We start from the raw sequence: 17911 nt of genomic DNA on the forward strand, positions 1-17911 counted from the left end.
AAAAGAAGAAATGTTCATCCCAGTAATATTTTCAATGAAGAATATTACAGACACACCAACCTCTATTGCTTTCCTCTTCATAGGGATATTCATTCATCCATTTGTTTCTAGAGTCACATCGATCCTGCAGGGACATACAGAAACAGAAAATGATTTTTTTTTTAAGTCTAACTGTGGCTAACATTCTCCTTTGAGGGAAAATAAATAAGTAATAATGAAATTGAGATCATCATTTTAAAAGCTCTTGATTAGGGTAATAATAATAATAAAAAGTAATGCTGTATTTTATTTGCTTTTTTTCACTTGCTCTTTAGCAGCCATGGAAATGGCAAAATGAAAAACTAAGAGAGAAGAAGAACAGGATGACAGCTTGTGGGCAAAAGGTCACAAAGATCTGGACAAGGAAATGTGAGCAAGTGAGGGAAAAGAATGGAAAAGAAGAAGCCAGAAAAGAAAATGACGAAAAATGGCTTAAAGTAAATATTTAAAACAACAGTCACGAATCCCCCAAGTAACTTACTTTGCTCTATTATTCTTAAACACTAAGAGATTCTCCAGAGGAAACTGTCTTTTGCCCCCTCTTAAAAAACAGTCACAAATATGCAGAATAATTAATGTGAATAGTTTTCAGTGGATTCGTAGTGGATGGCCAATACCCAAGTAACGTTTTTAACATTTCATCTAAATTTCTGTAAGTCATTTATTTAAAAAAATTAAATATAAATATTAATGTGGTTTCTAAAAGCTTCCAAAACCTCGGAACCATTTGGATGTCAGCAACTGTAACCAAATATTGCTGAATTTGAGAGATCATCTCCTCCTGCGCCCACGCATTCCTTTTCTCTCTTCTTCTTTTGGTGCCTCAGATCAAACACAGAGCCTCATACATGGGCGGTTCTGATTACAACAGACCATTTGCCCCATTTGGATATATCTTGAAAGTCTTCCTATTTATTTTCTCTTGGTCTTATGTAACCTGCTTCAGAATTTCCATTTCATAAAGCAAATTTTCTTTGGCATTCAGTTAAGCCAGGTTATTAGGCACCGTTTGGAATTACACTCAAGAGGGGACACGTGCTAAACAGTTCTTAGCAGCACCATTCTGTGCCAACGCCACTGGACTGGGCCAGGTTTCCTTTGCATGTGTTTCATACATTTGAACTTAAAAAGAAAAAAAAGGAGCTAACTCACTCATTTAGAAGGCCTCAAAGAAAATGTAGCAAAATCTACACGTTCCATGGTTTGGGACTGAAGGAAGAACTGAATTTTAATTCCAGTTTTAAATCAATCTCAACGCTCCCCTACATATATGTATGGATGGATGGATCTATGTTCATATTCAGTATTTGCATATTTTATTGTTGGCAAACTAAAAATATTCTCTTGTATACCAGAGAATAATACTGTATTTTGCATTATGATTTTGTAATGATTTCTGGAAGTACTGTAGCACTGTCTGTAGCACTGTCATCGCGTTGTTCATCTATTTGCTCGAGCAGGCACCAGTAACGTCTCCATTGTAAGTCTTGTTGTTACTGTTTTCGGCATATCGAATACTCCATGGGTATCCACGGCTAGTTTTCCAGGCTCTGCCGTGGGGGCGAGATACTCTCGGTAGCTTACAGGGCTCTCCGAGAGGGACAGAAGAATTGAACTCAGGTCGGCTGCATGCAAGGCAAACACCCTACCCACTGTGCTATTATATAAAATATCGTATCCTTTATCAAATATATCCTCTTTTCTAGTCTTCAAAACATCATATATATTGGGGCTGGAGCAATAGCACAGCGGGTAGGGTGTTTGCCTTGCACGTGGCTGACCCGGGTTCGATTCCCAGCATCCCATATGGTCCCCTGAGCACCGCAGGAGTAATTCCTGAGAGCAGAGCCAGGAATAACCCCTGTGCATTGCTGGGTGTGACCCAAAAAAAAGCAAAAATAAATTTTTTTTTAAAAAACCATCATATATAAACCAACAGGTTCTAACTTTTAGCAGAACATAAGGCACTGGCTAAAGATTATAAGACCAAATTCACAGTAACCAGAAGGTCAGGTAAAAATGGGGTGATTGGGTTAAAGGGGTTAACTGCATGATGAAGAATAGAAGTGAAATGTTTAGTGCAGATTTAATTTTAATGTTGATTTATAATTATGGAATTCTAAAACACATAATGCCATAATATGATATCATTTCCAATAAAAAAATCTTTATAACTAGTGTCAGGGGCCAGGAAGATCATTCAAAGGGCTAGAGCAAAAGCCTAGGGTTCAAAAGGCTGATTTCTATACTACACAGTCCCTGAGCACTGTGAGGAGAGGGCCTGGTGCCCACAGTACAAACTGTGTATCTCTGGGGGTGACTCCCAGGCCTCTGAAGCCTGCTTTGAAGGCAACAGATAAACAAAACAGCCCCCCCCCCCGCAAATAAATAAATAAATCTGTGGTTTAATCTTTCACCCTTCACCCTTTAATATACCATTACTTTCATGTGCCATTCAAGTCATTCATCACTAATCCAGAATTCAGAATACTCCATTGTAGGGCCTTGCATGCAGCCGACCCGGGTTCGATTCCCCCACCCCTCTCTGAGAACCCGGCAAGCTACCAAGAGTATCCCACCCGTATGGCAGAGCCTGGCAAGCTACCCGTGGTGTGTTTGATATGTCAAAAACAGTAACAACAAGTCTCACAATGGAGACATTACTGGTGCCTGCCCGAGCAAATCGATGAGCAACGGGATGACAGTGACAGTGACAGATAGTATACACCAGCACTTCTGCTAGACTGAAGGAGGACTTCACGAAGGAAACCAAGGATGATCCAGCAGAGAGAGATGCATGGGGCAGTAGGCTCAGTGACAGACCCCCTGATAGATTCCACGACCACTCACTGCTCAGTCAGACACCTTCCTTCTGCTCTACTATACTTATCTGCTCTAGTTTGGAGCCTCCATTCTGCCCCATGTATGATGACAGAAAAAATAATATCTTGGTTTTTCTTTCCTTTTTTTTTTTTTTTACTTTTTTGGGTCACACCCGTCGATGCACAGGGGTTACTCCATGCACTCAGGAATATTCCTGGCAGTGCTTGGGGGACTATATGGGATGCTGGGAATCAAACCTGGGTCAGCCGCGTGCAAGGCAAAAGGCAAACAGAAAATAAATACTGTTAATTTGGACAAGAGAGATAGTACAAGTGCTATCACTCCAGCCCTGTCTATTTCCCAGAGGCAATTCTAGTATAGTGATAGGGGGTTACTCCAAGCAGTGCTTAAATAACTTGAGGTACCAGGAGGTGAAACTGGAACTCCTGTATTTAGTAATGTATACACTCACCCCGATGAACTATGTCTCTGGCCCATACAGCCTTTTTTTCAGGATTTCAAAATATATAGCCAAATTCATCTGGAATAGACTATACCAATTTATTTTTCCCAACAAGGGAAGAAGCATTTGTTAACTCAACCACATTCCTATCTTAATTTCCCAACACATAAGACCTAACACATTTTAGAAGATCAATAAATGTTTCTTGAATGAGTAACACGAATCATGAAAAATAAAAGAGAAAAAAAGAGAACTCTTTTACAACAATTAGGTGAACATATTTTACCAAAGCAAAGGTTAGTCCTTGATTACATAATTTGCATTTTTAAACACCAATAACCCATCCAGGCTAAAATAAACCCTAAATTTAATGAACCATATATAACACATCATGTTTCTATAGTATATTAACATTTACAAAGTATCTTAGTCCTAACACCTGTTCAGACAGAATTTCTGGGAATTGGTCACATAACTATTGTACAATCCATCTTAACAAAATGGATCAGAGGTAAATTTGGTAGAAGTAGCAAGCTCGGCAGTGCCGGATTCCTTTCAATACCCCTATCTTACTGCCCAGCTCTTTGGAGCTTATCTTTGCAACCACCTACAATTTGTGGATCTCTGGATGTTTTAAACCTGGGGAGGGCCTGTATGGCACAATGTTAGCTTCTGATTTCTAGTCAATTCATACTCTCCAGCAGCACGCAAACTCCTGTCTTGAGCTTTAATTCCTGCCCCACAACCACACAGCTTGGGGCACACAAAGGAAAGGAAATGGAAACGGAGTGCATATTTCGGACCCATCCTAGTCTGACCTCTGTCAGCTACTGTCCACCTACACATTCCTAGACAACTTGTTCTATCTTTCTGAGACTCAATTTCTTCTACACAGACCAAGGATAGTTAACCATGTCCCCCCACCCAGGAAGTAATCCTTGCAGTCTGTAACTGAGTACTCTGGCAATCTGCGACCAGGCCCAAATGTAGTAGCACCCCACAACGGTCCAGGCATTAAACAAAGATTAAATTAGAAACTACCAGATAGGACTGATAAAGCTCTCGCCTTACTCAAGTTAAGGCCCTCAACTCCGTCCCTAAATCCTCACTGAAACCAAGACATGAGAGAAAAAAAAACAAGGTACAGTTCAGAAGGATTAAAAGCTCATCATTTTTCTCATTAAAAGATTACTGAGATAAGCCAAATGTTATCCAGCAAAGGTTCCCAAAGCACAGGAGTTTTAAAGGCCACAGTCCTCAAAGAGTTTATCATAAAACACTTTTCCCTCATGTTCCTAGTTTCAAATACAATTCTTAATTTTCAGGTGAAGAAAAGTAATGAGTAAGTTTCATAAATATTCGTATAAACATGAATAATAAAAGGCTCGAAATGTTACATCTTACAAAAAAATGCTAGCTTTGCTTTCAAGAAAAAATACTGTATGGGGCTGGAGCGATAGCACGGTGGGTAAGGCATTTGTTTGCATGCAGCCGACCCGGGTGCGATTCCCAGCATCGAATATGGTCCCCCGAGCACTGCCAGGAGTAATTCCTGAGTGCATGAGCCAGGAGTAACCCCTGTGCATTGCCGGGTGTGATCCATAAAGAGAAAATAAATACTGTTAATTTGGACAAGAGAGATAGTACAAGAGCTAATGTGTACACTTGCACATAGCCAACCCAGTTCAGGCCCCAGCACCACATATAGCTCCCTGAGCACTGTCAGGAATGATTCCTGAGCATAGCACCAGCAGTTAAGTCCTAAGCACAGACTGCGTGACCCCTAAACCCAAGCCAAACAAACAAACAAAAAAATCGCACCAAAATTCTTGGTGCTTTGAATCACGGAAACATACCTGTTCTAGTAGAATATCTAAAGAAATTCATATTTTACATTTTTCTCTTTTGTAGTTAGAGCGATAAAGAAAAACATGTTTTCACTTTCTACCTCTTGTTTTTGGTCTTAAAAATTTCCGCACATGGTTAGTCAGCTTCCTTTAGAATTCAGATTGAGTACCGTGGACCAGAGAAATAACCTTGGATAGGAAGAAGGTGGCTGCACCCCACCTTAAGGAATTAGAAGCTACTCTGGAATAATTACCTCATAGTACAGGCATTAAACTGCTGTGTACTAGCGAGGTTACTGGCTGGCTCTTCATCACATCCTAAATGATCTATTATGTTCTCAATCTTTAAAGGTTAGTGTTTAATACATTCTAAATACTTCGGGACCCATAAGTACACTTGTTGCTAGTTCCTCTGAGAATCCTTTTTATGTATCTTTAAATAGAGACTGAGAAACACATTTTCATGTTGTTTATAGACATCTGAGCAGCCAGGGTATTTCACTCTCTGCCCAAAGGTAATTTAGTTGCTTTGTTTCAAGTAAATTGAATTCTGGTGCTGATACAGCAATCCCACTTGGAATTCTCTCTTCTGTATTCAGCTTTACAAATCACTGCTTCATTAGCTGTGATCTTAGTCGTTCAAGTACTGAAGGGGTGGGGGGGGAGTGTCAAGACAGGAAGGTTCATATGCATTTTCAATCCAGTTACCAGAACTTTTAAGGATGATCAGGGAACATAAAGGGCTGTGTATATACATGTAAGTCTGAGATACTTTATCACAGATCCATGTTGACCTTATTTTGCATCAAGATTTCTGAGACATAAGCTGTCTTTTTTTTTTAATTTAACACCATTTCTGTTGTATCTGTGGCAGTGCGTTATCTAGGGAATTAAAAATATTTGAAGGTTAATCTAAATATTTCTGGAGATAAATGCAAATCTAAGTGCTGCGTTTTCATAGCTATTTTGACTTAAAATGAAAAGAGTCACTAAAGACACAAAGCAGGAAGCTCGTTGCTAGGTGACAGGTGACACCAACAGCATCTCATCTGAACTTGTAGAGCATGAGACATCTTATTGCTGAGAAAAGACACACAGATTTCCCAGGCACTCAACTCACGACTCTAGAGAGAAACAACCTGATGTTCTGCTTTTGTTTTGTTTTATTTTTAAATAGAGGTCACCAGTAGTCAGCAAATCCTGTCTATATGATTGATTTTTGAGATGCTTCTCAAAATAAATAGGAACGAAGAGCTCTTTATTTTCCACTCACAGTCCACAGGCTCTATATTCTAAGACCGCCTACAAGACGTGTAGCACTTCCATGATTCATGAATAAAGATTAAATAGTGATCATTCTACTATGCATCCCTCTTAAGAATTGTCAATTTTTTAATAGGTATCACTTCAATTAGGGTATACAGTCTGCAGAGAAATCACTTTTCTCATGAGCAGTCAAATTTCCATTAAATGTATTAACACAAGATTCTCCTAGCAAAGAACTGGTGAATTAAGAAAGAAAAGGAAAAAAAAATCATCCATACAGACCATCTCCTGAACATACTTTTGAATGACACGCCTGTTTTCCAGCATCATCTTCTTCCTTTAGATTAAATACCCAGACACAACTCTCCACCCTCTCCCATGATTCATCAGGCAAATTCTCTGCCTAGAATTTCAGGTTCTCTTAGGAAGCAACGCTATTCTCTAGTCTTTGTGATAAAATCTAAGGACTACACTGAGTACTAACCATAGGAAAGCTCCATGCAGAAAAAAACACAAGCAATGTTAATGCTTAGGGCTATGAAACTTCTGAAAAGTTGTTTAAGCTTCTAAATGCTCCCTTCTCCTTGTTTATTAAACTAATATCACCAAACCTCCTCCCCCACCTTTTCAGCTATCAATAATGATGAGGAGAATATATGCAATGGACACAGCATTCTGTCTGGCACCTAAGAAATATTCAGCAAATACCAGATCCACTCCTACTTTCTACACTTCTAATGAAGTACCTAAACTCCTCTTTCAACTCAATTTTTCCTGAAACCTAACAACAACGAAAGTAACTCTAACCCGAGCACACTCCCTCACAGCACTTTCAATCAGAATGACAACTAAGTTTCCTGCCAGAAGGTAAGGTCTGGGAATAAACACACTAAAAGATATAAAACCCTAAGCTCTCAGGGAGTATTATATGTTTATAACTCATCAATTAAGAGAACGTGATGATATAACACCTAATACAAGAACAGAAAAAAATCCTGAGCTCATTAATAAACTATATCCAATGCAATCCCTTTAAAATTCTGTAAAAAAAGAAAAAGAAAAAGAAAAAAAACCTGGATTTGTATACTTAATATTCCCTATTCCCAGCTTTATATCCCCTGAAATGAGGCTTCTATGGAGGAGAAGGTGGAGGAGGAGGAGGAAGAGGAGGAGAAGGAGGAGGGGGAGGAGGAGACAGGAGGGGGAGGAGAAGATAGGAGGGGGAGGAGGGGGAGGAGGGGAGGAGAATGAGAAACAAATTTTCAGGATAATAAGGCCCCATGATGTTTTGAGAAAAGGGAAAAAACTCCAACACTTGGAGTTAACAAAAATAAATAAGAATTTTTTCTTAATTAAGTAAAACTTTTAAAATACAATTTGAAAAATAAAATAATGATACATAGTAAAGCACTGTCCAGCGGGCACCAGTAACGTCTCCACTGTGAGACTTGTTGTCACCCTTTTTGGCATATTGGATACACCACAATACATAGTAAAAGGAACAACAAATGGCCAAAGGCAACAGAACTTAATAACTGCCCCACAGAACTGAACTTATCTGGTAGAGGCAGGAGCGGGGGAGAGGGAAGGCAATGATGGGTTTGGGACAACGGTGGAGGGAAGTGGTCACTCCAGTAGTGACTGTGGTGTTGGAATAATAGATGCATGAAACTATCATTTACCGTGTCATAAATCATGGCACTCTGAAAAATTTAAAAAGTCAAAAAGTTGGATGGAATTTGCAAATGCATTTATTAGAGCTAACAAACCCATATGAACGGGGAATTGGAGGAGACACCGCATACTAGAAGTGGGCAAAATACACCTGCAATATAGGTTTATTATCAAAATACAAAAATAGCTATGAAAACTCAATTATAAAAAATAATATTTTATGTAAACAAAAAAGAAGAATTAAGGCCCCATCTAGAGTAACTTATAATCATCATAATCTATAGATGATTTAGAACAATCATCTAAAACCAGGGACTGAAAAAGTTGTCTATTTACAGAAGCAAAAACACACTGACATGGAAATTATTCTTTTCATCTGTTTTCAGCTTCCATCATTCTCTGCTGAGAACAAATAAACCCGTAAAAGAAAGTAACCATAGCAAATGAATTCAGCATTTCTTTTCCATACATTCTGCTCAAATAATGGTGTGGGTAGTAATTTATGCTATGCTCATATTCAAGTGTAATTGTCATCTTATCAAGGACTACATAGTCAAAAATCTGATTTGTATTGTAGAGGACTGACAAGATGATTAAATTTTCCTTCATATGTCTAATTTATGTGATTTAGATTGCAACACAAATACGAGCATGTGCAATTTGTACTTGCACAGAAAACTACTGCATGTAATACTACATTCTGCCAAGAGTAACTTGGCCACACACGAGGCTGGCTTTGCTCTTAAGAACACTGACAGCCTTCTCTTCATCCTCTCTATCAAGATGTGTTTGAAACCATTATAATAAAGATGGTAAAACCTTTGGGACTTTTAAGAGACTGGTGGGAAGGGGAAATAACAGACCGGCCAGCTATGTATTAATTTTCACTTCGCTCTGCAGCATGTTAAATAGGATATGCTAGGATTCACATGCAGAAAAGCAACTTAAAAAGTTGAAAACAAATGAAAATAAAATCATGAGAATAACATTAAAATCAGAAGGGCATCATTAACAGCCAAAGGATTTTTCTACTGCATGTCAATGGAAATGATCTGAACATAGCTAATGATATGTTTATGCGTTATATATACATATAATATGTGATATACAAATGTATAGACATAACATTTATAAAAGAGAGTAATCACAAATTTTATGCACTAAAAATTTTGCTCTATTCAATATGCAGGCACATAGCTGACTTTCCCATTAATTGTTGCATTCTAATGTTCAGCTTGCCAGTGTTAAGCAAGATAAATCCCATTCAAATACATAGTAAACAGTTTGCCGAGGGAGTAAATTTATTTTCCAGTCCATCACAACAATAGTTGATTAAAATATGTTGTTCTTACCCAGGTTTGAATTAATTCATGTGAAATGAAACAAATATTTATTAAATTGTGGGGAAAAACACTCCAGACTCAAAAACCTGAGTAAAAATAAAAAATGGCACTCACTAAATTATGGTTGACACTTTAAAGAAATTTTCATTCCCAAAATACTTCACAACAATTCTAAAATATCACTTAAAGTTTTTTGAGTATACTTTTATGTGCAATCTCTCCATACATCCTAACGCAAGGAAGTCCAAGCACAGACAGCAATCACAACAGAATTTGAAATATAAACCACAGAACTTAATCAATCTGTACCTGACAGTGATACGGAAGCAAAAAGATCTCTACGGCATTTTTCTGAGTTTATGGTCAGTTTATAATACTGTAGAATTCAGACACTTAGTTTCATACTTCTCTCTCTCTCTCTCTCTCTCTCTCTCTCTCTCTCTCTCTCTCTCTCTCTCTCTCTCTCTCTGTGTGTGTATGATTCAGAAAATTCAGAATCAAAGCTCTATACAGATTTCCAAGCCTATATGGCCTGTAACGTTTTTGGAGGGGAAAAGAAATCACTCAAGGTGCCCCTCCAGTCTCAGATAAATCTACCTTCTTTGAGGAAATAAATACAAAGAGTCCCCCATTTGTACCTGAGGCTACTAGTGCTCTCTGAATGATTCCAGCAACCCCCAAGGAGCAGTATTGCCTGCTTTGGGAAATATTGTTTAGTTGCTTTAGTGGCACCAGAAAGAATGCTCTACCCAGTCCTCAAACAGCACCACGACCCGCAGCCATCATAGCGTCATCACTCTAAGAAATTTCATTTGATTTGGTTATTCAGATTTGGTTGATTTCTAACAAAATTCTGAATCACCGAGTACCTTGAATAATAGTTTCAAACAACTAAATTTGCCCAATTGTGCTTTCAAACATAATTTCTGTCTTATGTAAGTTATAATGTGGACCATAGCCAGCTACCAGTCACAACAAATGTATAAACAATGAGTTATTTCTCAATGATGAACAAATTACCAGACTGCCAAATAAACCACATAATCTGTGCTTCCTCATAACTAATTAATGCCAACACATTACTTGCTAAAAGTGAAAAATAATATATAAGTTCGTGCTTCTTTATACAAATCAAAAAGACCCCTTCAAAGACTGAAAAATACTGATAGTAGATGTCAACTCAAAGGTAATCAGAAAGATTTCTCACAGGTCAGAAAGGTCTACTGATTTATAATAAAGAAATATACATAGCACATTATGCTGTTATTAATTTATCCATAAATTGTTTGTCAGAAAAAATAAATTATACATTCTCTGCAACAGTATCATATTTTTAAAAACTAAGATAGATGTTAAACAATATTTTAAAAAATTATGACAGTAGCAGCTACCAACCCACTGAATGTTTATCATATATATTTTAGTATTTTGAATACTAAGTGCTATTATGTGACTTCATAAATTTATGTTCAAAGCATAGTTATCCCAAGAATCAATACCCACATTTCACAATGAAAATAGCTGTGATTAAACAACCACGAATAGCTAAAGCAATTCTTGGGAAAAAAGATGATGGGAGGCATCACCCTCCCCAACCTTAAACTTCACTACAAAGCTGTAACAATTAAAACAGCATGGTACTGGAACAAAGGCAGAGCCACAGACCAATGGAACAGCATGGAATATCCCTACACACCACCCCTAATGTATGATCATCTAATCTTTGATAAGGGAGCAAGAAATGTGAAGTGGAACAAGGAAAGCCTCTTTAAATAATGGTGCTGGCATAACTGGACAACCACATGCAAAAGAATGGGCTTAGACCTCGACCTAACACCATGCACAAAAGTCAGATCAAAATGGATTAAAGACCTCAACATCAGACCACAATCCATAAGATACATTGAAGACAAGGTCGGAAAAACCCTCCACGATATTGAAGCTAAAGGTATCTTTAAAGATGACACACAACTAAGCAACCAAGTAGAAACAGAGATAGACAAATGGGACTATATTAAACTAAGAAGCTTCTGCACCGCAAAAGACACAGTGACCAGAATAAAAAGTCAATCTACAGAATGGGAAAAGATATTGACACAATACCCATCTGATAAGGGGTTGATATCAAGGGTATATAAGACACTAGTTGAACTTTACAAGAAGAAAACATCCAACCCCATCAGAAAATGGAGCGAAGAAATTAATAGAAATTTTCTCAAGGAAGAAATATGAATGGCCAAAAGGCACATGAAAAATGCTCTTCATCACTAATCATCAAGGAGATGCAGATAAAAACAGCTATGAGATACCACCTAACACCATAGAGACTGGCACACATCCAAAAGAATAAAAGTAGCCACTGTTGGCATGGAGAAAGGGACCCTTTTACACTGCTGGTGGGAATGCCGATTGGTTCAGCCCTTTTGGAAAACAATGTGGTCACTCTTCAAAAAATTAAAATTGAGCTCCCATTTGACCCAGCAATACCATTTCTGGGAATATAGCCTGGACAGGCAGAAAGATATAGTCAAAATGACATCTGCACTTGTGTGTTCATCGCAGCACTGTTTACAATAGCCAGAATCTGGAAAAAAAAAAACCCGAGTGCCCAAGAACAGATGACTGGTCAAAGAAGCTTTGGTACATCTACACAATGGAATACTATGCAGCTGTCAGAAAAGATGAAGTCATAAACTTTGCATATAAGTGGATCAACATGGAAAGTGTCATGCTAAGTGAAATGAGTCAGAAAGAGAGAGACAGACATAGAAGAATTGTACTCAACTGTGGAGAGCCTCCACGGGACGTGCTTTGCAACAACAGTTGCACTGTGCTTGTAAATTGCACCGTTCTTCGTAAACAACACCTGTGTGCTTCGAAAACAATTCCTAATAAGGAAACAGGATGTCTTGCCACGCCCATAAGCTGTAACTAACCTATCAGATGCAGACACGTGGGCGAAAACAAGCAGCGAGAGGTATATAAGGAGGGAAGCTGCCTAGCTAGGGGCTCCCCCTGGTTCCTTTTCCTTCGTTCGTCCTTAGTCCATCCTTCGTTCGTCCTCTTTTCCGTTTGCATGAGAAGGTTTTTTAATAAATCGCTGCAAGAAGAATCTCCGGGTTGCGTGTTATTTTACACTCATCTGTGGAATATAAAACAGAATGGGAGACTAACACCCAAGAATAATAGAAATAAGTACCAGGTTTGCTCCGTGGCTTGGAAGCCGGCCTCACATGCTGGGGGAACAGGCAGTTCAGATAGAGAAGGGAACGCCAAGTAAAGTGTGGTGGGAGGACCCACTCAGGATGGGAGAGTTGTGCTGAAAGCAAACTATAGATTGAACATGATGGCCACCCAATACTTCCATTGCAAACCACAACACCCAAAAGAAGAGAGAGAGAGAACAAAAGGGAATGCCCTGCCACAGAAGCGGGGTGGGGTAAGGGGATGGGATGGAGGGGTGTAGGAGGGATGCTGGGATCATCAGTGGAGAACGGGCACTGGTGGAGGGATGGGTACTCAAGCAGTGCATGCCTGAAATACAAGCACGAAAATATGTAAATCTGTATGTGTACCTTCACGGTGATTCATTAATTAAAAAAAAAAGAAAATAGCTGTGATAAAAGTCCATATGCTCCAATCTCACATCGAATTGCTATATTTCATAACATTACAGGATCTTTGGTGATAGTACAGTGAGCAGATGAGAGAATCTATAGATGCTTCATGAAGGGGGAAACGGCAGAGTAATAGACAGTGGGGAAGGAAAGGCACTCCAAGGAAAGGCAATGCATTGGGCATTCAGACTTTTAAGTCAGAGCTTGAGAATACATATGTACGGGCATACATCGTCTACTAAGAAACATTACTCAAATACACATACACACGCTCATACAAGTCCACAAAACACACCGCTTTGTGGTGAAACTTAGAAATAAACTTGCATGTAACGGCATCTTTATGTATGGGAAATAGGCAGATCTATTACAATACAGCAGCTTTGGTATTTTCCTCTCAAAGAGATTTTTGAAAGATAAGCATTTCTAAATTAAATGCACTTCTGCATCTCACGACCCTTAGGATGAGGGAGACTGTTCAAGAAAAGAAGCAAGATTAGTATGGGGGGAGGTTACAAGTCGGCCCTGGAAATACCAAACCCTTGAACATTGCCAGATATGACCATGGAAAAACACCCCCAAACCATTGGCAGTATAGAAGGTATCCTATAAAAAAAAGGCATAATCTCAGATATTTATCAAGTCTTAGACTCTAGAGCAATTAACTTCTATACTACTCAATTGTAGTTCACTCAATACTACAATGAAATCAATGTTTGGGGGACAGGGGTCTTGTTAGAAATTCACACTTCCATTCATTCCTTTTTAAGTTTTAAAAGATTTTTAGAGTGTAGGGGTTTTGTACAATCTTCTGCATAAAAAAAGAGACAAATGAGATTAATGAAAGTCCTTCATTACTTCTCCTTATCACTGATACCTCAATGTGGACACAGATACAAAAAGGATAAAATTTCATATAAGAAAGAAATCATTTCTATAACACATTTAATATAAAGAGTGAATTCTGACAACATCTCAAAGGAGTATTTTTTACTTACACTAGAGTCTGTTACCCCAAACAGTTATTAGAATACAAAATTTCAAAAAGTAATTTATCATCATTATGACAAAATGTTTCCCTCCACTCCAAGCATTTAAATGGAACTAAATTGCATTAGTTTTTTTTCTCACTCTCATGTAAACATCATACTAAGCAATCTCAATAAATGAAGTGAGCAGTAAAAAGAGTTTGCTCTCATAAACAAAGCTTTGCAGCAATAACTCATGTTTCCAAATAACTGACTTTTTGAAAATAGCATCCACATATACAGAAACTTACAAAATGCAAAGGAACTAAAATGTTTCTACTCATAGGTCCTCACTTGTATGAGAATGAATGAGAAATGTTCTCACTTATACAGTGAACATCTCCTCCTATCACAAGTCACTCAGAGGTGAAGAAGACTTCCTACATATATCATAATTTTCAGATTTAAAGAAAGCTGGGTGCATACACGGCTTGCTCTGCAGGAAACTATTAGGGCTGTGCAAAAAGCAATGGTGAATCTGGGAAGAGTAGATATCAGATCTGTGATCGACACATACTTTCCTCACACAGCCACCGGATGGAGGAGGGCAGTAACCACATCGTACTCCATGAGAACCAAGCAGATGCCAACTCGCTACTAACCAAGAATGGAGCCATGAAGGACACCCATGAACCTGCTTTCCAATATTCAGATGAAATACTGGACATTCAACTGGCATTTGAATGTGCCTACCTGGCGCTTTCTCGGTGTTCCAGACATACTCATGCCTTCATCACAAAGGAGAGGCTGGTTGCTAACTTCCACAGTGATACTTCTTTCAACATTCCCTCATACATGTAATCCAGTCATCTCTCTCAGCATGAATCTTCAGCTACTTCTACAGCTACATGCAAGTACAGAGTAAGTGATGTCTTTCCACAGACACTAGCTGACTATATGTTATCTCCACTTTCATTTCCCTCCCCTTCAAACAGGCTCACCTGGACTCTGATGACTGGACCGACATTGATCATGACAGAAATTGGAACCTAAAAATCCCCCTCACCCACTTTTGTGACTTTTCAGATTCATCTCTCCATCCCATGTTCCTTGCCTGTCTTTGCGGGTACATCTTCCCTAGAGAACAGTATGTTCTAAATCCCACTTGCTGTATGTTTGGTTTGCTGCCATTTGGGGGGCCCCACTCAACAGAGCGTGGCGTTCAATGGGGTGCTGGGTGATAAACCCGGGGCTCCGGCACACAAAGCATTCTCTCAGTTCTCTGAAACATCTCTCAGGCCCTGTATTTGATTTCTCAGCACGCACAAATTACCAAATTGAATGTCTTAGTATCTTCACAAATTACTACAAATAAATACTCCCAAGTCTAATTTTCAAACTGAATAACATGAATATAATTTTACACAGAGATTTCACTGAAGAACAACATCTAACCCTGTCTGGAGTGGGGTCTAGACACTCTGGAGATTAGTGTCAAAAGAGTGCCTGCAGAGGTGAGGAGGGAGAGAAAGCAGGGATGCACAGGGCTGGATTGTGCGAGAACCAGGGTTTGATTCCAAGCACTCCCATAACACCTCAGCACTGCTGAGCCTGGGTGCCCCTGAGAAGGGTCAGCTGGAATGCCCCTGGGGAACGTACAAAAATAATAACCCCCATAACCACCGAACATTGCTAGGAGCACAAAGCTGGAATAGCACCTGCGAACTCTGTAGCCCAACCCAACCCCCCAGGCAGTGTATCTACATACAGGCAGTTTATTACCAATGGAGACCACCATGTTTCTGAACATTCAGGGCAAAACTCATTTCTCGCTCCAAAAAGTAAAAATCTTTTTACAATTTCACATTTCAGTCTAATGATAATTATCCACTCCAGCCCACTGATGCACATCTTTGAGTCAATGTTAAGATCCATTTCTAATCAGCATAACCAAAAAATACCATGGTTTACGACTCCCAATCTCTTCAAATTCACTTCTTAATTTTCCCCACCACCTACATCCCTGAAACTCTACAACAAACAAGGCTGGTGACTGTTATTCTCATTAGTTCATAGTATGTATTCTTTCTGATTGCACATGACAAACCTCCCAGACTACTACTGAAATTTCCTCATCGCATATGTGCACCTATGTTCATGGCAACACGACTACCATAGCCAAGATTTAGAAACATTGCTGAGTGTCCAAGGAGAGATGAGTGAAGAAATCATGCTGCAGATAACCAATGGAATACTATTATACTATTAGAAAAGAAAAAAAAATGCTTTCTTTGCTACACCACATGGATGGGACTGAAGAGGTCTGATACGTGTATAAGTCAGAAGGAGAAGAACAAATACCAGATAATCACCTTCAAAAGGAGTATGGAAAGAAACAGCAAGGGAAGGGACAGGGTCCAATGGAAATAAATACTTGGACAGATCTAAGGTTTCTCAGACAGAAGAGAGTGGCCTAAGAGCTGAAGGGGTACCATGGAGTGTGGAGGAAGAAACTTGGCAGCTGATGGGAACTATAAGTTAATAGTGTACCCCAAAAACATATAAACACGGTACTGTAAGCTCAGTATCATAAACCTCAATGAATTTTCTTTAAATCATCTCATTGTGTTATTCCTGATAGCAACTATTTCCTTTTAAAAAAAAAAAATTTTTTTTTTTTGCTTTTTGGGTCACACCTGGCGATGCACAGGGGTCACTCCTGGCTCTGCACTCAGGAATTACCCCTGGCAGTGCTCAGGGGCCATATGGGATGCTGGGAATCGAACCTGGGTCAGCCGCGTGCAAGGCAAACGCCCTACCCGCTGTGCTATTGCTCCAGCCCTTAAAAAATATTTCTGTTATTCTTTATTCTCATTAGTTCCTAGTGTCTATTCTTTCTAATACACATGACAAAACTCCCAGACTACTACTGAAAATACCTCATCATATGTGTGCACCTATGTTTATGACAACACGACTGCAGTAGCTAAAGGACTAAATGGCTAAATACTTTCTTGAACTTTAAGGTCCTTCACGAGAAGCTAAGCTGCTCTTAAAACAAGACTTTCCAAATTAGGTGATCCCAGGGGCTGGAGGTAGAGAGGATACTGGTAGGATCTGGGGGAAAAAAGGAGGGCTTCCGATGCAACCATGGGATATTTCAGTTTGCTTCAAGGAGGCAGACTGAGTATTTTTTTTTTTTTGTAAAAGGACACTAAGCCAGAGAAACTTGGGAAACCTCTGTTCTACTTTCTCCAGCAAGATCCACCTGCATTGTCACCTATTCAAAACCACAATAAAGCATTTAATAATACACAGAAATAATTTTTAAAAAATCAATTTAAGATGGTAGATAGAGCAGATACTGGCAAGCAAGACCCCAGAGTTTGATTGCTGGCACCAAATGGTTCCAGCACCAACCAGGAACAGCACCTCTGAGCACTGGCAATTGTGACATCCCCCCCCACACACACACACACAAAAGGATCAACGTATGACTGAAGAACTAGAAAGCTGCTTTAACTTGGTATAACATATCTATTTTAAATCTCTCCTAAACATCATATTTAATGGTGAAATGTCAAAGCATTCCCTACTGACCCGGGGAATAGAAAAAGATCAGGATTGGGCTGGAGTGATAGCACAGTGGGTAGGGCGTTTGCTTTGCACACGGCTGATCCAGGTTGGATTCCAGAATCCCATATGGTCCCCTGAGCACCACCAGGAGTAATCCCTGAGTGCAGAGCCAGGAGTGACCCCTGTGCATCACCGGGTGTGACTCAAAAAGCAAAAAAAAAAAAATCAGGATAACTGCTACCACTACCTCAAATCAACTTTCCTGAGATATCTCAGGTGGTATCATAAAGCAAAA

The 17911-nt window shown here is 39.1% G+C and overlaps 1 protein-coding gene across 5 annotated transcripts in view; it reads right to left on the reverse strand.

The window, feature by feature from the left end:
• KLF12 (KLF transcription factor 12) overlaps positions 1 to 17911 on the reverse strand; it is a 724988-nt gene that overhangs the window by 333555 nt on the left and 373522 nt on the right. For 4 of the 5 annotated variants that reach the window (XM_055142719.1, XM_055142658.1, XM_055142605.1 and 1 more), the window contains one exon: positions 61 to 124. The exons of the other annotated variant lie outside the window; for it this stretch is intronic. In XM_055142719.1, coding sequence (XP_054998694.1) covers positions 61 to 93 — 33 coding nt within the window. In that variant the 5' untranslated portion in view covers positions 94 to 124. The remainder of the gene's footprint in view (positions 1 to 60; positions 125 to 17911) is intronic. 5 annotated transcript variants of the gene reach the window in all.

The sequence above is a fragment of the Sorex araneus genome, chromosome 1 (assembly GCF_027595985.1).
Source record: "Sorex araneus isolate mSorAra2 chromosome 1, mSorAra2.pri, whole genome shotgun sequence".
Classification (NCBI taxonomy): Eukaryota; Metazoa; Chordata; class Mammalia; order Eulipotyphla; family Soricidae; genus Sorex; species Sorex araneus.